At 38.4% G+C, this 17,671-nt stretch overlaps 1 protein-coding gene across 1 annotated transcript in view; it reads right to left on the bottom strand.

The window, feature by feature from the left end:
* The window catches only part of MCUR1 (mitochondrial calcium uniporter regulator 1), a 31,616-nt gene that overhangs the window by 1,683 nt on the left and 12,262 nt on the right, over nt 1-17,671 (bottom strand). The window contains exons 3-7 of the mRNA XM_070405701.1: nt 7,222-7,325; nt 6,056-6,157; nt 5,141-5,182; nt 4,260-4,331; nt 948-1,001 (exon numbers count right to left, since the gene is read on the bottom strand). Of these exons, the coding sequence (XP_070261802.1) occupies nt 948-1,001; nt 4,260-4,331; nt 5,141-5,182; nt 6,056-6,157; nt 7,222-7,325 (374 nt within the window). The remainder of the gene's footprint in view (nt 1-947; nt 1,002-4,259; nt 4,332-5,140; nt 5,183-6,055; nt 6,158-7,221; nt 7,326-17,671) is intronic.

Raw genomic sequence — 17,671 nt, 5'->3', positions numbered from 1 at the left:
GAAATGCTTCACTAAAAATTCTAGGGCAGGTAAGTAGTTCCCTATGGCTAACAATTCAGGTAACAAATAAAAAAAACAAGAGCCTGGATGAACAGAAAAGTATTCCAGAGGAATATTCCAATATTCTCTCATGGAAATCTCCTGGGGGTTTCAGAGGTTCCAAGTAATATAGAATGGAAAAGAAGTAAATGCATGCCATAAATTAAAAATATAATTTAAAAAGTCCAGTCCTTATTATTCTTAAATCACTGAGGTTTAAAGTTTTATTATGATAATCAAGTAGTTGGTTAAGTGCAAAAAAGTCCTATGATACCCCACTTCCAGCTATATGCTAAAAAAAAAAAAAAATTGAAAACAGGGACCCCAACAGATATTTGTATCCCCATGTTCATAGTGGCATTATTCACAACAGCCACCAGATGAAGCAACCCAACTGTCCAGAGACAGAATAATCAAATGTGGCATAATCCATCTAATTATTGTTCAACTATATAAAGGACATTATGACACATGCTACAATATGGATGAAGCTAGAGGACACTATGCTAAATGAAAATAAGCCAGTCACAAAAGGACAAATACTGTATAATCCCACTTATATGAGGTACCTACATTAGGCAAATTCATAGACAGAAAATAGATAGAGGTAGTCAGGGGCTGGGGCGGGGGGGAGTTATTGTTTAGTGGGAGAATTTCAGTTTTTCAACATGAAAAGAGTTCTGTATATGGATGGTAATGAAGGTTGCATAATAACGTACTTAATGACATACAGTTAAAAATGATTAAAATGGTACTGTTTATGTGTATTTTACAACAATTTAAAAAATTCTATGACATTAAACCTGCACATATTTTCCTATAACACATCACTACAAATAGTAGTAACAACGCACAGAATGAAGCAGAGATTAATAAAATGACCAAGAAAAGTCAGTCTCAATTCTTACCAATGCCACCATTTCTGTCCTCATTTCCAGCAGCTTCCTTTCGTTTAATGAATACTGAAACAAACATGTCACATAGGTCAGATTCTGATTCCTTTCTCTCTCCTCTCCTCCTCCACTAGTATCTCAAATATTCTGGTCTCACTACTTCCAAGAATATGTAACACTAGAAACTGCCTCCAGGATAAAGGAGCATACGTGACCCTTTCCTTCAGATCTATTTTTTTTGAGGTTTCTTATTTATATTCACTCATCACTCCAGTATCTGGACTCCCTTTTGTCAGCCTTCACCTTTCTCTCTTTTTTTCTTTTCATTTCTTAGCTGTGATGTCTCTAGGCCCCTCCCACTCTCATACCGGCACTCTAGGGACCAATTTAGATGGATGCGGAGTCATACGTGTTTTGGCTTTGATAAGAGAAAGTTCAAAAAGTGGGGAATAATTCCAATAAAAATTGCCCCTGGGACTACAACAGCATTACTTGTAAATTAAAAAAAAAGAAGAAGAAGAACAAGGAAGAAGGAAGAAGAAGATGAAGAAGAAAAAGTCCCAAACTAAGGACTAGTCATAGTACCAACGAATGCTCATCTCCGTCTTTAAATGCCAGGGCTTCAGACCAGGAGAGCGCTATGCATCTGATCCCCACCAGAAGGCAGGGGGAACTGGATTTTCTTCACACCTTTAAATTCTGGCCTTCAGTAAGTCAGTATTGATTCAGCCACAAGAGAAAAGAAAAGCCTACATATCTTGATATTGCCATGATTTTTAAAATAAGTCCCATCTTCTTGTATCCCAAAACAGTTTACTTGCCACATAGTACGTTTGAAACTGGCTGTAAATATCACCCCCGTTAATGTAATTGGCATGATATTACAACTTTATTAAACAAGGGAATGAGAGGGTCAAATAACTCATCTTCATCAAAGCATGTTAAAGGCATACTAGCTGCATAATATTATGTTACTGTCCTGCACTTCAGAATAATCTAAGTTTAGGATTGCCAAAAACAACTTCTCAGCTAGATCAGTAAATCATATAAACTCACAGGCTTTAATCCAGGCTCACATCCCATATTTCCCAATCTTCTAGGTATATTTCTTCCCAGCTTGGTTAACAACAGGCATCTTCTTAAATCAAGTGAATTCAGCCCTGGCCGGGTAGATCAGTTGGTTAGAGCACTGTCCCATATGCCAAGGTTGCGTGTTTGATCCCCAGTCAGGGCATTTATAAGAATCAATCAATGTATGAATAAATAAGTGGAACAACAAATCTATGTTTCTCCCCCCCTCCACCCTTTCTCTCTAAAATAAACAAAATTTTTAACGAAGTGAATTCAGAAAATTTGTTAAGTACACAAACCATAAGGACAAAGGTAACCAAAAGAGTGTCTCCTCTTCCAGATATAGTCATATGCTAGTGATCACTAAGTATTTTAGAGATACTAAGTGATTTAATCTTCATGGTTGAAAAACGTTTTAAGACTAGAAAGACAGGTAACATGAACAGAATAATAATTATTTGGTATAATAAAGTTTAGCTTAACTATTGAATCCATATCCAGTTCCAAAATATAGTGAAATACTTGTTTGCATTTCAATGTTAGTTTCATTTATCAGCGTAGCATATTTTAGTTGAAAGCAAATTTTGAAAAATGAGAATACAATGAACAAATTTTGAGAACTCAGTTTCTGCATGTGTATCCAATTCTATATTAGTGAAAAGTGCTTTATATGCCCTTACTCATTATGCTAAGAATAAAAAAGATATCTCCTGAATGTTATTAAATCCAAATAAAGACTGAATAAGAAGATAATAGATGGGTTAAAAATCAGAGGCAAGCCAACACATAAAGATTAAAATATACAATTTATTGCCCCCATGTTCATAGAAGCATTTATAATACCAAGGTATGGAAGCAACCTAAGAGCCCATTGATGGGTGAATGGATAAAAAAAATTTGAGGTATATAGTATATATCTCAAATGAAATATTATTCTGTCATAAAAAAGAAGAACATATTGCCATTGCAACAACATGGATGAACCTTGGGAGCATTATGCTAAGTGAACTAAGTCAGACAGAGACAAATACTGTATAATCTCACTTACATGTGGAATCTGAAAAAAACAAGAAACCTCAGGAGCTCACAGATACTGAGAACAGATTAATGGTGGCCAGAGGCGAGGGATGGAGGGTGAGCAAAATGGGTGAAGTGAGTCAAAAGGTACAAATTTGCAGTTAAAAAATGAATCCTGGGGATGTAATGTACCACAGGGCAACTGGAGTTAATAATACTGTTCTGTATATTAGAAAGTTGCTATGAAAGTAAATCTGAAAAGTTCTTATAACAAGAAAAAATTTCTTTACGTAATATGGTGATGGATATTAACTAGACTTACTGTGTTGATCATTTTGCAATATATACAAATATCAAATCATTATGTTGTACACCTGAAACTAATATATGTCAATTATACCTCAGTTAAAAAAAAAAGATTACTGCAAAAGCTCTGAGGAAAAAAATATCGTATTTATATTTATATGCATTATCTTTGAAAAAGCAAGGGCAACAGAGCTGTATTTCCAGTTTTCTTAGTTTATCTTTTTGGTAACAAATGTGCAGCACTAACTTTCCTAATTAAAAGTTTCAATTTAACATAACTTACTCATTTAGAATTTGCATTTCAAAATAATAAAGTCATTGCGATTTCTTTATTAAAGGAAAAGACAAGAGGGAAATATTTTTTAAATCTTGAATTATAGTATAAAATTTAATATTATTTACTATCAAGTCAGGATTGAGTTGAATTTCTTTATTAATATCTAAGTGATAATTTAGTATCTTTGAAACAAAAAAGGATTCAAACTTATTTGACCAATATTTTAATTTTAAAGTTTTTGTTGTTGTTTTATTTTTTAGAGGAAGGAAGAAAGAGAGTGAGAGAGCGAGAGCGAGAGAGAAACATTGATTGGTTGCTTCTCATACGCTCCCTGACCAGGGATCAAACCTGCAACCTGGGTATGTGCCCTGACCAGGAGTCAAATCACTATCTCTTCTGTGTATGGGACGATGCTCCAACCAACTGAGTGAGCCACACTGGCCAGGGCAACATTTTAATTTTAATGTTACTTATGAAAGCATCAAATTTAAGCCCTAATCCAAAATATAATTAAAATAAAGAAAAAAACTGTGTCTTAATGACATGTAGGTAAATATTTAATAGTACTTGTGAACTGTGTATAAACTTAGACTTGACCAAGCATTCCATCCTGCAAAAAATTTAATTCATACTCTATTTTTAATAAGGGAACATACCAATTCTTTTACTCTGCTCTTTTCTAGATTGAAGTCTAATTTGGAGTTTGTGCGGACCTTGACCACTTCATCCTAGTAGGAGGGCAAACAACAAAGAAAGAAAGAAATCCAAAGTAAGAAATTAAAACCCACTGAGTGTGTGAAGCCTGTGGAAGCTGCCTCCACTCTTCTAGGTAAAGGGTCAGCCCAGGTGCTCACAGAGCTGGGGACCAGTGATTGGGGAGACTCTGGTCAATCCACATCTGGAGTCAGCCTTGCTTTGGGACTTTCCAGTTATATACAGAAATAATTCCCTTTTATGCTTAAATCAGCCCAGCGTGGGTCACTGTTGCTTTTTATCTCAAACTTCCCAAGACAATAAATAGCCTGTGGAATTTATGATTAAAGCTGTTTCTTGGACAACTTTGGAAAGCAGAGATGGATTCAAAGAAGTAAAATATTACATTCTTATTTAAATACAGCCTTCTTTCTGACACTCATCAAAATCTTTTCTTCTTTCACATCAATGTCCTTGCCATTTAAAAAAATCAATCTGAAACAGTGCTAATCATTTTAAAATCACATGTAATTCTCTAAAGACATGTGAGAACCCTTCAAAAAGAATATAAGGGTTCCACTTGGCTACTTTAGAGAATTTCTTATTTAAAAATGACTTAATTCCTTCTAGAACACAATTTTCTTAATGAATTTGGTTACACACATCAGTAATTTACTCATTGGCTGTGTTTTTAGCTAAATCTTTCAATGTGTACCTTTGAGGCATATCACACATTTAACATAGAATTAAGTTTTTAAGAACATATAAAGTATTTCTAACATTATATTTATTATTAAGCTTAGGTAATTATAAACAAGCAAGCAAATAGGAATGAGGATCTTACCATTATTTGTTGTTTTAACTGATGTAGTTCAAGTTTTATTTTCTAAAAACACATTAAAAAGAAACAAGTCAAAAACATGCTTAGAAGGTTAGAAGAAAAGAAAACTTGGTACCAAACTAATATTAGAACATGTACTTATGCACAAGGTCTTCCCTCATTCAATGCAAAGTTGCTACATTCAGAATACAACCTTAGCTGTATAGTCTCCATAGGAGAAGTGATTACTTGTCATGGCCAGGATGGTGCAATTTTTTCTTAACATACAAACTTGTCTTTAGAGACTTTGCTTTCTTGAATACCTCCTTTAAATTTTTTTTTAACTAAATGCCCTCAAACAGCTGACTTGAATGATAATTCTGAGAGTTTCAGGCTGTATCTTTTTCTAGCAAAAGAAAGCATCTTTGCTAGAAGGTTTCTTGCAAGACTAAGACTAACAAACAGGTAATTAGTGAGCTTCCTTTATGGGATTCTGATAGGACTAACAACACAAGGAAGATGCAAAGACAGCATTTATTTAAACGTTGATCCCATGTCACACTTTAAGAAACTAAGGGCTATTTTATAGCTGCATTTATTCATAATAACCAAACACTGGAAACAATTCTAATATGCATCATAGTAGAATAATGTGGCATATTCATATGATACCACAGACAATGAAAAAGAATGACCTACTGCTGCAAAACACACTGAAGATCTCATCACTTCTAGTTCTAGTATGGGCAAAACTAGTCAATGGTGACAGAACCCAAGACAGTGGCCACCTCTGGGGTGTGGTAATATTCTACTCTGGTACTGCATACTTTGTGATGATTCATCAAGATGTACTTACTTGTGCACTTCCGTTTATGTACATTATATCTCAATGTCTGAATATGAAGCATTTTATAAGGATAAATGGCTGTTTAGTTTTACCTCATTTTCTGCTCTGAGGGCTGAAAATTCACTCTTCTCCAAAATAATCATATCTTTTTTCACGTTAGAAATCTGAGACATTATTTGCTGAAGAGTGATCTCCTAGGAAAAGGAAAGCAAAACAGATAACCTAGTATAGTCTAGGAAATACACCTTTTATGGTCTCTACCTGGTATCATCTTAATGAGAAACTAGAAGAATGTGGACACAAGAAAAGAGGTTTCTCTCTTCCAAAATGAGAAAAGGAAAAGAATAAAAACTCAAGTCCAGTATCATCATCAAGTGGATGACAGTTAAAAGGGTGGCAGTCTGAAGACCACTGGCTCAAAAACACACTGCTATAATTCTGGCCACACCTCCATTTATTAAAGTACTAGAGCCCGGTACATGAAATTCGTGCACACATGGGGAGGTCCCTCATATTGGCCTGTGCCCTCTTGCAGTCCAGGCCTAGGGGGATGTCTGACTGATGGCTTAGGCCTGTTCCCCGCGTGATCCTGGCTTCTGGCTAAGCAGTGCTCCCCCTGTGGGAGCACACTGACCACCAGGGGGCAGCTCCTGCATTGAGCATTTGCCCCCTGGTGCTCAGTGTGCATCATAGTGACTGGTCATTCTGCCATTGGGCTGAAACTGGCTCTCCAACATACCCCAGGCCGAGGGACCCCACCAGTGCACGACTGGGGCTGGGGAGGGATGCAGGAGTTTGGCCAGCCAGGGAGGGACTGTGGGAGGGCTCCAGGGCATGTCCAGCTGTCTCGCTGTCAATGGCCGTACCCAAGCAGCAAGCTAACCTACTGGTCGGAGCGTCTACCCCCTGGTGGTCAGTGCACGTCATAGCGAGTGGTTGAGTGGCCTTAGCATATAATTAGCATATTATGCTTTGATTGGATGAACGGAAGACCGGACACTTAGCATATTAGGCTTTTATTATATAGGATGGTGGACTGAAACAGTTTTCAAGCAGAGAGACTTTTCAAATATAGTGAATTTCTAGCATAATAATTTGATTCTACAAGAGTTTACTAAATAGCTTTGAGCAAATACTTTTTATGCCACTGCAATAATTAGCCCCTCAACTATGATAAAAATTAACTACATGCTTTTCAATAGGACATTATCCAAAAATATATATTACAAATTTGCAAAGGTGCCCTGACAAAGCTAACCTGTTGCATCTTGGTGACCATGTCTTTGTAGACGATATCCATGTTGGCCTCCGTGATCTTCACCAATGCAGATACAATGATTTCTGCTTGTTGAGTAGTAAACCCTAAGCAAACACACACAGACAATCACACTTAGGAGACTCTAGTTGTCAAAGAAAAGCCTTCGTAGAAAGGGAGACAACACAAAGTTACACATGGAGCAAATGTCTAAATTTGAGAAGCAGGTGGAAAGCGTATAAGGCAAACAGATGAGGAGACTACAGTCACAGGCTATTATGTGTCTGTCATCTGGACAAGTATGACATGTCTGAGTGTTTCCTCATGTGAAATGAGCAGTTGGGCTAACTGCTCTCTAACGTCCTTCTGCACTGTCAAAACCATGTTCTCAGAAGATGTCTAATAACATAGGGGATGCCTGTCATGCAAGGTCAAGTGAAAAAAAGCAAGACTCAATATTATAGATACAATTTATCACTTTTGTGATTTAACAAAGATTCTAGATAATTTTGATTTTCTTCAATGGATGTGACTTCCTTAATTTTAAAATGTATATATTTAGCAAAAATAATTTACTTAAGTAAAAAAGCTCATTTGTTTTATATCTAGCATAAATCAAATTATTGACTATGGAAATTATAATTTTGCTGTTAATTTAATGTTCGAAGATAATGTTAAAATCAATTCTTTCGTTTTTCCTCCACAATTCTCTTCAGTCACTAGTGATAGGGGCCCACACTGGAAAAAATATATTTACTTTTATACTCAAGAAATGATGCTAAATTGAGTTATATAAAGATTCAACTCAGCAGTATTACTGTTTTTAATAACTTTAGATAGTAATTTATACTTCATATTGGAAATGCTAATAAAATGTTTAAAACCAAGTCCCTGGAAAGTAATTCTTTCTATTAAATATGTCCATCTATAAGAATTTCAGAAGAATCTATTGATTCTTTTTTTTTTTTTAATCCTCACCCAAGGATATTTTTCCATTGATTTTAGATAGAGTGGAAGAGAGAGAAAAAGGCAGAAATATCAATGTGAGAGAAATACATTGATTGGTTGCCACCTGCATGCACCCGATTAGGGCCTGGACCGGGGAGGAGCCTGCAAACGAGGTATATGCCCTTGCCAGGAATCGAACCTGGGACCCTTTGGTCTGCAGGCTGACGCTCTATCCACTGAGCCAAATGGGCTAGGGCAGTGGTCGGCAAACTACAGCTTGCGAGCCACATGCGGCTCTTTGGCCCCTTGAGTGTGGCTCTTCCTAAGCCTTAGGACAGTGATGGCGAACCTATGACACGCGTGTCAGAGGTGACACGTGAACTCATTTTTTTGGTTGATTTTTCTTTGTTAAATGGCATTTAAATATATAAAATAAATATAAAAAAATATACATCTTGCCCTAGCTGTCTTGGCTCAGTGGATAGAGCATCAGCCTGTGGAATGAAGGGTCCCAGGTTTGATCCCAGCCAAGGGCACATGTCTAGGTTTCGGGCTCAATCCCCAGTAGGGGGTGTTCAGGAGGCAGTCGATCAATGATTCTCTCTCATCATTGATATTTCTATCTCTCTCTCTCCTTCTCCCTTCCTCTCTGAAATCAACAAAGAAATATATTTAAAAATATATACATACATCTTTGTTTTACTATGGTTGCAAATATCAAAAAATTTCTATATGTGACACGGCACCAGAGTTAAGTTAGGGTTTTTCAAAACGCTGACACACCAAGCTCAAAAGGTTCGCCATCACTGCCTTAGGAGTACCCTAATTAAGTTAATAACAATGTACCTACCTATATAGTTTAAGTTTAAAAAATTTGGCTCTCAAAAGAAATTTCAATTGTTGTACTGTTGATATTTGGCTCTGTTGACTAATGAGTTTGCCGACCACTGGGCTAGGGCTCTATTGATTCTTATAATTAATTAATGGCACATTTGTTTGAATAAAGTTATAGCTGATATAATATGGATGAGATTAAGCATGAGACTATAATAAAAAAAAACAAGGCACAGCCCAGCTGGTGTGTGCCTCAGTGGATGAGCATTGACCTATGAACCAAGAGGTCACAGTTTGATTCCGTCAGAGCACATGCCAGGGTTGAGTGCTCAATGCCCAGGAGGGGGTGTGCAGGAGGCAGCTGATCAATGATTGTCTCTCATCATTGATACTTCTATTTCTCTCTCCTTCTTCCTTCCTCTCTGAAATAAGTAAAAAATCTATTTTATGTATTTATCTTTAATCCAATTAAAAAATGGGCAAAGGACCTAAATTGACACTTCTCCAAAGAAGACATACAGATGGTCAAGAGACATATGAAAAAAATGCTCAAAGTCACTGATCATCAGAGAGATGCAAATGAAAACGACAATGAGGTCCCATCTCACACCTGTCAGAATGGCTTCCATCAACAAATCAACAAATGAGAAGTGCTGGTGAGGATGTGGAGAAAAAGGAACCCCCGTGCACTGCTGGTGGGAATGCAGACTGGTGCAGCCACTGTGAAAAACAGTATGGAGTTTCCTCAAAAAATTAAAAATGGAATTCCCACTTGACCCAGTGATCCCACTGCTAGGAATATATCCCAAGAAATCAGAAACACCAATCAAAAAGAATATATGCACCCCTATGTTCACAGGAGCACAATTTACAATAGCTAAGATTTGGAAACAGCCTAAGTACCCATCAGCAGATGAGTGGATTAAAAAACTATGGTACATTTATAGCATGGAATACTATGCTGCTGTAAAAAAGAACTCTTACTATTTGCAACAGCATGAAGGGTCAGTATCATGCTAAGTGAAATAAATCAGTCAGAAAAAGACAAGTATCACGTGATCACACTCATATGTGGAGCCTAAGTAACAAAATATACTGATGAACAGAGTGGATCCAGAGACATGGAAGCATGGAACAGAGTGTGGAATCTCAGAGGGAAGGTGGGGAGGGTGGGTGGGTGGGTGGGAAGTAATCGACCAAAGACCTTGTATGCATATATGCATAACCCATGGCCACACTGACAATATGGTGCTGAAGGCCTGGAGTGGGGTGTAGGGGGTGGGCTGAAGGAGGTCAATGGGGGAAAGAGAGGGACATATGTAATACTTTCAACAATGCAGATTTTTAAATATAATGTTGATGGAGAAAAAAATAAAAAGCAGACACACTTAAAATATATATATATTTAAAAAAAGAGGAAAAAAAAGAACAAGGCACAGACTTAAAGGCAACAAAAAAGACCTTCAAAGACTTACGCCCATCACCCCATACACTAAAAAGTGGCAAGTTCGATTCCCAGTCAGGGCACATACCCAGGTTACTGGTTGGGGCATGTGCGTGTGGGAGGCAACCAATAGGTGTTTCTCTCTCTCCCTTCCTCTAAAATCAATAAAGTTCTAAAAAACAATTTAAGAAAAGAAGATCTATTCCCTTTATTTCATTCAAAATCCTTTAGTTTTCAACGTGTAGTTCATGCACATCTGGAAAAATAACCCAAAATGTTGACCCACCAAAGTGTTAACATTGGGATTCAGAATAGCTTTTCATGTTTCTTTTCTGTCTTCCTAATTTTTTGAAAATAAACATGTCTTTTGCAATTTTTAAAACTTTAAGAAAAGTTCATAGGTAGAGGGAAAAAATGGCGACCAGCAGGAAGGTAGGGAAGGAGAGAGTGTGAGAGCGCAAGGAAGTTATAGAGGAGTGTGTGGACGTGTGTGGTGTGTGTGTATGAGCTAGGGACAGTTAGATTCTGCAGGTCTTCTAAGGGGCTGCTAAACCCGGGCAGTCTTAGGCAGCGGAGTCCCGATGCTCCCGGCGCGGACACTCCTGGGCGGCTAGCACAGGCACAGCGACCACGCCATCTTGGGAAACAGAGCTGCTTGAGACTAGGATCCTGGCCTCAGCACCACCCAGTCTGATCTCAGACACATACCAGGACCCTGCAGCCACTGGGGACAGAGACCTGTGACCACAGCTACAGACCTGCGGACACCAAAAGTTCAGAGATCCCCGCAGCAGATCCGTGAGTAACAGAGCCCATCCCCCCTTCCCACAGGCTCGTGGGCAGCGCCATAGTAACTGATAGACCCACCCCTTGCCGGGGCCTCAGCTCTGCAGGAACTTTGGCCTGGAAGTGCACGAGCACCATGGAACTGATCCTTCGCGCACTACCTGCTTCTGAGCCCTGGGCTGGGAGCAAACACTCGAACGGGAATTTGTCCGCGTAGCACAGGGCCAGGGGCCCCGTTTCTTGGGGCAGGAGGCAGCACCAAGCACCAGTGACTCGACTGTTTCTTATCACCTGCGCCTGAGATCCTGACTCCCTGTGCATTCATACTAAGAGCCAGTGAATCCAATTCCTGGTGCAAGGGCACACAGGGACCCTGATTCTCAAGGCGAGGTGGCGCGAAGCAACAGAGACTCTGATACTGGCCTCTTGGGGAACTCTGACTCCTGGCGCATGCTAGGGGGCTCTGGTTTTCAACACGCTCCAGGGGGGTCTCTGTTTCAGCACGGTGCAGGCAGGGTCCCTGATTCTAAGGGCACGTACGAGGCCACATTGAGTGCTGGCAACACTGACTCAGAGTGAGCCTGGTTCCCACCAACCAACAACAACCACACATCTTAGTGTCAGAGCTCTTCAGTGACACTAGGGTGGTGGGAGGCTACCACTGCACACGGCCCAGGCCCACGCAACTCGACGTTTGAACCATCGGGAGATAATCAGAATGAAGAGACGACACAACACCCAGAGGAAAGCCAATGAGGAATCACCAAGAAAGGATATTAATGATGTTGAAGCATGCAACATGACAGAAAAAGAATTCAGAATGGTTATACAATTCATTCAATGGATGGATGAGAAAATCAACAACCTATGCAAGAATCAGGAAGAAATGAAAAGTGATATAGCTACAATCAAAAACACCATGGAAAGCTTCAACAGCAGACCAGAAGAAGCAGAGGACCGAATTAGTGATTTACAAGATAAGGCAGAGAAACAAGCTCAATCTGAACAGCAACTGGAGAAAAAAATTAAAAAAACAGGAGGAGAGCCTAAGGGAGCTTCAGGACAACATGAAACGAAGTAACATACGCATAATAGGGCTGCAAGAAGGACAAGAAGAGCAGCAAGGATTAGAAAATCTATTTGAAGAAATAATGACAGAAAACTTCCCAGATATGGGGAAGAAAAAAGTTACACAAGTACAGAGAGTCCCAGGCAAGATGAACCCCAAAAGACCCACACCAAGACACGTCATAATAACGATGGCAAATGTACAAGACAAAGAGGGAATCTTAAAGGCTGCAAGAGAGAAACAGAGAGTTACCTACAAAGGATCCCCCATCAGATTATCAAACGATTTCTCAACAGAAACACATCAGGCCAGAAAAGAATGGACGGAAATTTACAAAGTGATGCAAAGCAAAGGACTGAATCCAAGAATACTCTATCCAGCAAGGCTATCATTCAAAATTGAAGGGGAAATAAGAAGCTTCACAGACAAAAAAAGGCTAAGGGAGTTTATCACCACCAAGCCAGCAATGCAAGAAATGCTAAAGGGACTAGTGTAAAAAGAAGAAATAGCAAGCTCAGAAAGAAAACAGCCACACACACAAAAAGAAATGGCTACAAACAAGTACCTTTCAATAATAACTTTAAACGTAAATGGACTAAATGGCCCAATCAAAAGACATCAAGTGGCTGAATGGATAAAAAAACATGACCCATACATTTGCTGTCTACAAGAGACCCACCTCATTAGAAGGGGCTCACACAGACTGAAAGTGAAGGGATGGAAAAATATCTTTCAGGCATATGGAAATGAAAAAAAAGCTGGGGTAGCAATACTTATATCGGACAAAATAGACCTCAAAGTGAAGGCCATAACAAGAGATAAGGAAGGCCACTTCATAATACTAAAGGGATCAATACAACAAGAGGATATAACCCTGGTAAACATATATGCACCCAATGTAGGAGCACCCACATACATAAGAAAACTCCTGGAAGATATCAGGGGAGAGATCGACAACAATACAATCATAGTAGGGGACTTTAATACACCACTGACATCACTGGATAAATCCGCTAGACAAAAAATCAGCAAAGAAACAGCAATCCTAAATGACTCACTAGATCAGATGGACTTAATTGACATCTTCAGAACACTTCACCCCAAAGCCACAAAATATACGTTCTTCTCAAGTGCTCATGGGACATATTCAAAAATAGACCACATATTGGGTCACAAACAAAGTCTCCCCAAATTCAAGAAGATTGAAATCATACCAAGCATCTTCTCAGACCACAAAGGCATAATATTAGAAATAAACTACAATAAAAACAACCCAAAATACTCAAACACTTGGAAGCTGAATAGCATGTTATTAAATATTGATTGGGTTACCAATGAAATCAAAGAAAAAATTAAAAACATCCTGGAAACTAATGACAATGAAAACACAACAATCCAAAACCTTTGGGACACAATGAAAGCAGTCCTGAGAGGGAAGTTTATAGCTCTACAGGCCTACCTCAACAAACAAGAAAAAATGGTAGTAAATCATCTAAATCTACAGCTCAAAGAACTAGAAAGAGAGCAACAAGAAAAGCCCAGAGTGAGCAGAAGGAAGGAGATAATAAAGGTTAGAGCAGAAATAAATGACATAGAGACCAAAAAAACAATACAGAAAATCAATGAAACCAAGAGCTGGTTCTTTGAAAGGATAAACAAGATTGACAAACCTCTAGCCAGGCTCACCAAGAAGCAAAGAGAGAGGACCCAAATAAACAAAATAAAAAATGATAGAGGCAAAATAACAACAGACCCCACAGAAATACAAATAATTGTTAAAAAATACTACGAACAACTTTACTCCAAAAACTAGACAACCTGGAGGAAAGGGACATATTTCTAGAAAAATACAACATTCCAAAACTTAATCAGGAAGAATCTAAAAATCTCAACAGGCCAATAACTATGGAAGAAATTGAAGTAGTCATCAAAAAGCTTCCAGCAAACAAAAGCCCAGGACCAGAGAGCTTCACAGGGGAGTTTTACCAAACATTCAAGGAAGAACTAAAACCTATACTCCTCAGACTACTACAAAAAATCCAAGAGGAAGGAACACTTCCAAGCTCATTCTATGAAGCCAGCATCACCCTAATACCAAAACCAGGTAAAGACAACACAATGAAAGAGAATTACAGGCCAATATCCCTCATGAATATAGATGCCAAAATCCTCAACAAAATCTTAGCAAATCAGATCCAGCAGTACATCAGAAAGTTCATACACCATGACCAAGTAGGATTTATCCCAGGGATGCAAGGATGGTACAACATCCATAAATCAATAAACGTGATACATCACATAAACAAATTGAAGGAAAAAAACCACATAGTCATATCAATTGATGCAGAAAAAGCGTTTGACAAAATTCAACACCCATTTTTGATAAAAACTCTCAGCAAGGTGGGAATAGAAGGATCATACCTCAACATAATAAAAGCCATATGACAAACCCACAACCAACATCATACTCAATGGACATAAACTAACACCATTTCCCCTAAGAACAGGAACAAGACAGGGATGCCCACTCTCATCACTCCTGTTCGACATAGTACTAGAATTATTAGCCATTGCAATTAGAGAAGAAATAAAAGGCATCCAAATTGGAAAAGAAGAAGTAAACCTGTCCTTATTTGCAGATGACATGATATTATACTTAAAAAACCCTAAAGACTCCATCAAAAAACTATTAGACTTAATAAAAGAATTCAGCAATGTAGCAGGATACAGAATTAATGCCAAGAAATCTATGGCATTTCTATACACCAATAGTGAACTTGCAGAAAGAGAGACTAAAAAAGCAATCCCATTTACCATCGCAACAAAAAAATTAAGATACCTAGGAATAAACTTAACTAAAGAGGTAAAAGACCTCTACTCAGAAAACTACAGGACATTGAAAAAAGAGATAGAGGAAGACATAAAGAGATGGAAGAACATACCATGTTCTTGGATTGGTAGAATCAACATCATTAAAATGTCCATACTGCCCAAAGCAATCTATAAATTCAACGCACTTCCCATTAAAATACCAACGGCATATTTCACAGACCTAGAACGAACTCTCCAAAAATTCATCTGGAATAAAAAACGACCCCGAATAGCTGCAGCGATCCTGAGAAAGAACAAAGTAGGTGGGATCTCAATACCAGATATCAAGCTGTATTACAAAGCCACTGTTCTCAAAACTGCCTGGTACTGGCACAAGAACAGACATATAGATCAATGGAATAGAATAGAGAGCCCAGAAATCAGCCCCAACAAATACGCTCAATTAATATTTGACAAAGGAGGCAAAAACATACAATGGAGTCAAGATAGTCTCTTCAATAAATGGTGTTGGGAAAATTGGACAGATACATGCAAGAAAATGAAACTAGACCACCAACTTACACCATACACAAAAATAAACTCAAAATGGATAAAGGACTTAAATATACGACGGGAAACCATAAAAATACTAGAAGAATCTAAAGGCAACAAAATCTCAGACATATGCCAAAGCAATTTCTTCACCAATACAGATCCTAGGGCATTGGAAACTAAAGAGAAAATAAACAAATGGGACTACATCAAAATAAAAAGCTTCTGCACAGCAAAAGAAACCATCAGCAAAACAACAAGAAAGCCCACTACATGGGAGAACATATTTGCCAGTGTCATATCTGATAAGGGCCTAATCTCCAACATTTATAGGGACCTCATACAACTTAACAAAAGGAAGATAAACAATCCAATCAAAAAATGGGAAAAGGACCTAAATAGACACCTCTCAAAAGAGGACATTCAGAAAGCCAAGAGACATATGAAAACATGCTCCAAGTCACTAATCATCCGAGAGATGCAAATCAAAACAACAATGAGGTACCATCTCACACCTGTCAGAATGGCTATCATCAACAAATCAACAAATGACAAGTGCTGGAGAGGATGTGGAGAAAAAGGAACACTTGTGCACTGCTGGTGGGAATGCAGACTGGTGCAGCCACTATGGAAGACAGTATGGAGTTTCCTCAAAAAGCTGGAAATGGAACTCCCATTTGACCCTGTGATCCCACTTCTAGGAATATATCCCAAGAAACCAGAAACACCAATCAGAAAGGATATATGCACCCCTATGTTCATAGCAGCACAATTCACCATAGCTAAGATCTGGAAACAGCCTAAGTGCCCATCTGTAGATGAATGGATTAGAAAACTGTGGTACATCTACACGATGGAATATTATGCTGCTGTAAAAAAGAAGGAACTCTTACCATTTGCAACAGCATGGATGGAACTGGAGAGCATTATGCTAAGTGAAATAAGCCAGTCACTGAAGGAAAAATACCACATGATCTCACTCATTCATGGATAATAGAGACCATTATAAACTTTTGAACAATAATAGATACAGAGGCAGAGTTGCCTCGAAAAGACTGTCAAACTACAGCAGGAAGCCGGGGCGGGGGGCGGGGAGCAGGAGGGGGGGAGTAAGAGATCAACCAAAGGACTTGTATGCATGCATATAAGCATAACCAATGGACATAAGACACTGGGGGGTAGGGGAGGCCAGGGGATTATCAAGGACGGGGGGAAAAAAAAAAGGAGACATATGTAATACTCTTTGTAATAATTTAAGCAATAAAAAAAAAGAGAAAAAAAAAGTTCATAGGTAAACATAATGAGATCTGGCAATTATGAAGAAAATAAAAATAGAGAGTGGAAAAGACTTATGCTGATAATAAAAAGCAAATAAACTCCAAAGTCTTAAAATTTAACAAGCACCTGTGGAAGGTGAAAGGTAATAAGGAAAAGCAGAAGCCTTAAAACCTGCTGACTTACCAGATACAAATTATTTTTTGTAGGAATGAGAGAATAAGACATCAGGATTAGTGAGATTATAGACATAGCAAGTTTTGTTAATCAGGAGACATAACTGAAGAAAAAAAGGGTAAAGGAGGGAATATTCCTTGAAGGGTTCTTCCTGGCCTTACCCTAACCCAGACAACTTACACATCCACCACTGATCTCAGCACAGTCATGCCCTACACACACTTCAGTGGGGTCTTCACATCACTGTTCTTGAAATATGCAAATATTCATGGACCAAGGTTTGAACCCAAGAAAAGCAGAAAGTACATCTACCAAAACATCATATTTTTAACATATGCAATTTCTGTCTAAATAAGCAAATCTGAAAGAGGGAGAGGGGCAATAAACTCCACCTCTCGTTGGAAGGATTGGTGGCCATCTAGAGTCCACTGCAGCTACCTTGCATTGTTCCACTTAACAAAATTACCTGTGCTCCCTCAACGCCATCATACACCTAGTGTATGTTGAAATGTCGCCATTGTCTTTAATATCTCCTTTTACAATTGGTTACTTTGATT

Source organism: Myotis yumanensis, unplaced genomic scaffold (assembly GCF_028538775.1).
Source record: "Myotis yumanensis isolate MYYU_CA2020_CCGP unplaced genomic scaffold, mMyoYum1.0.hap1 SCAF_2, whole genome shotgun sequence".
Taxonomy (NCBI): domain Eukaryota; kingdom Metazoa; phylum Chordata; class Mammalia; order Chiroptera; family Vespertilionidae; genus Myotis; species Myotis yumanensis.
The sequence above is the reverse complement of the archived record's forward strand: the minus strand, read 5'-3'. Positions and strand labels throughout refer to the sequence as shown.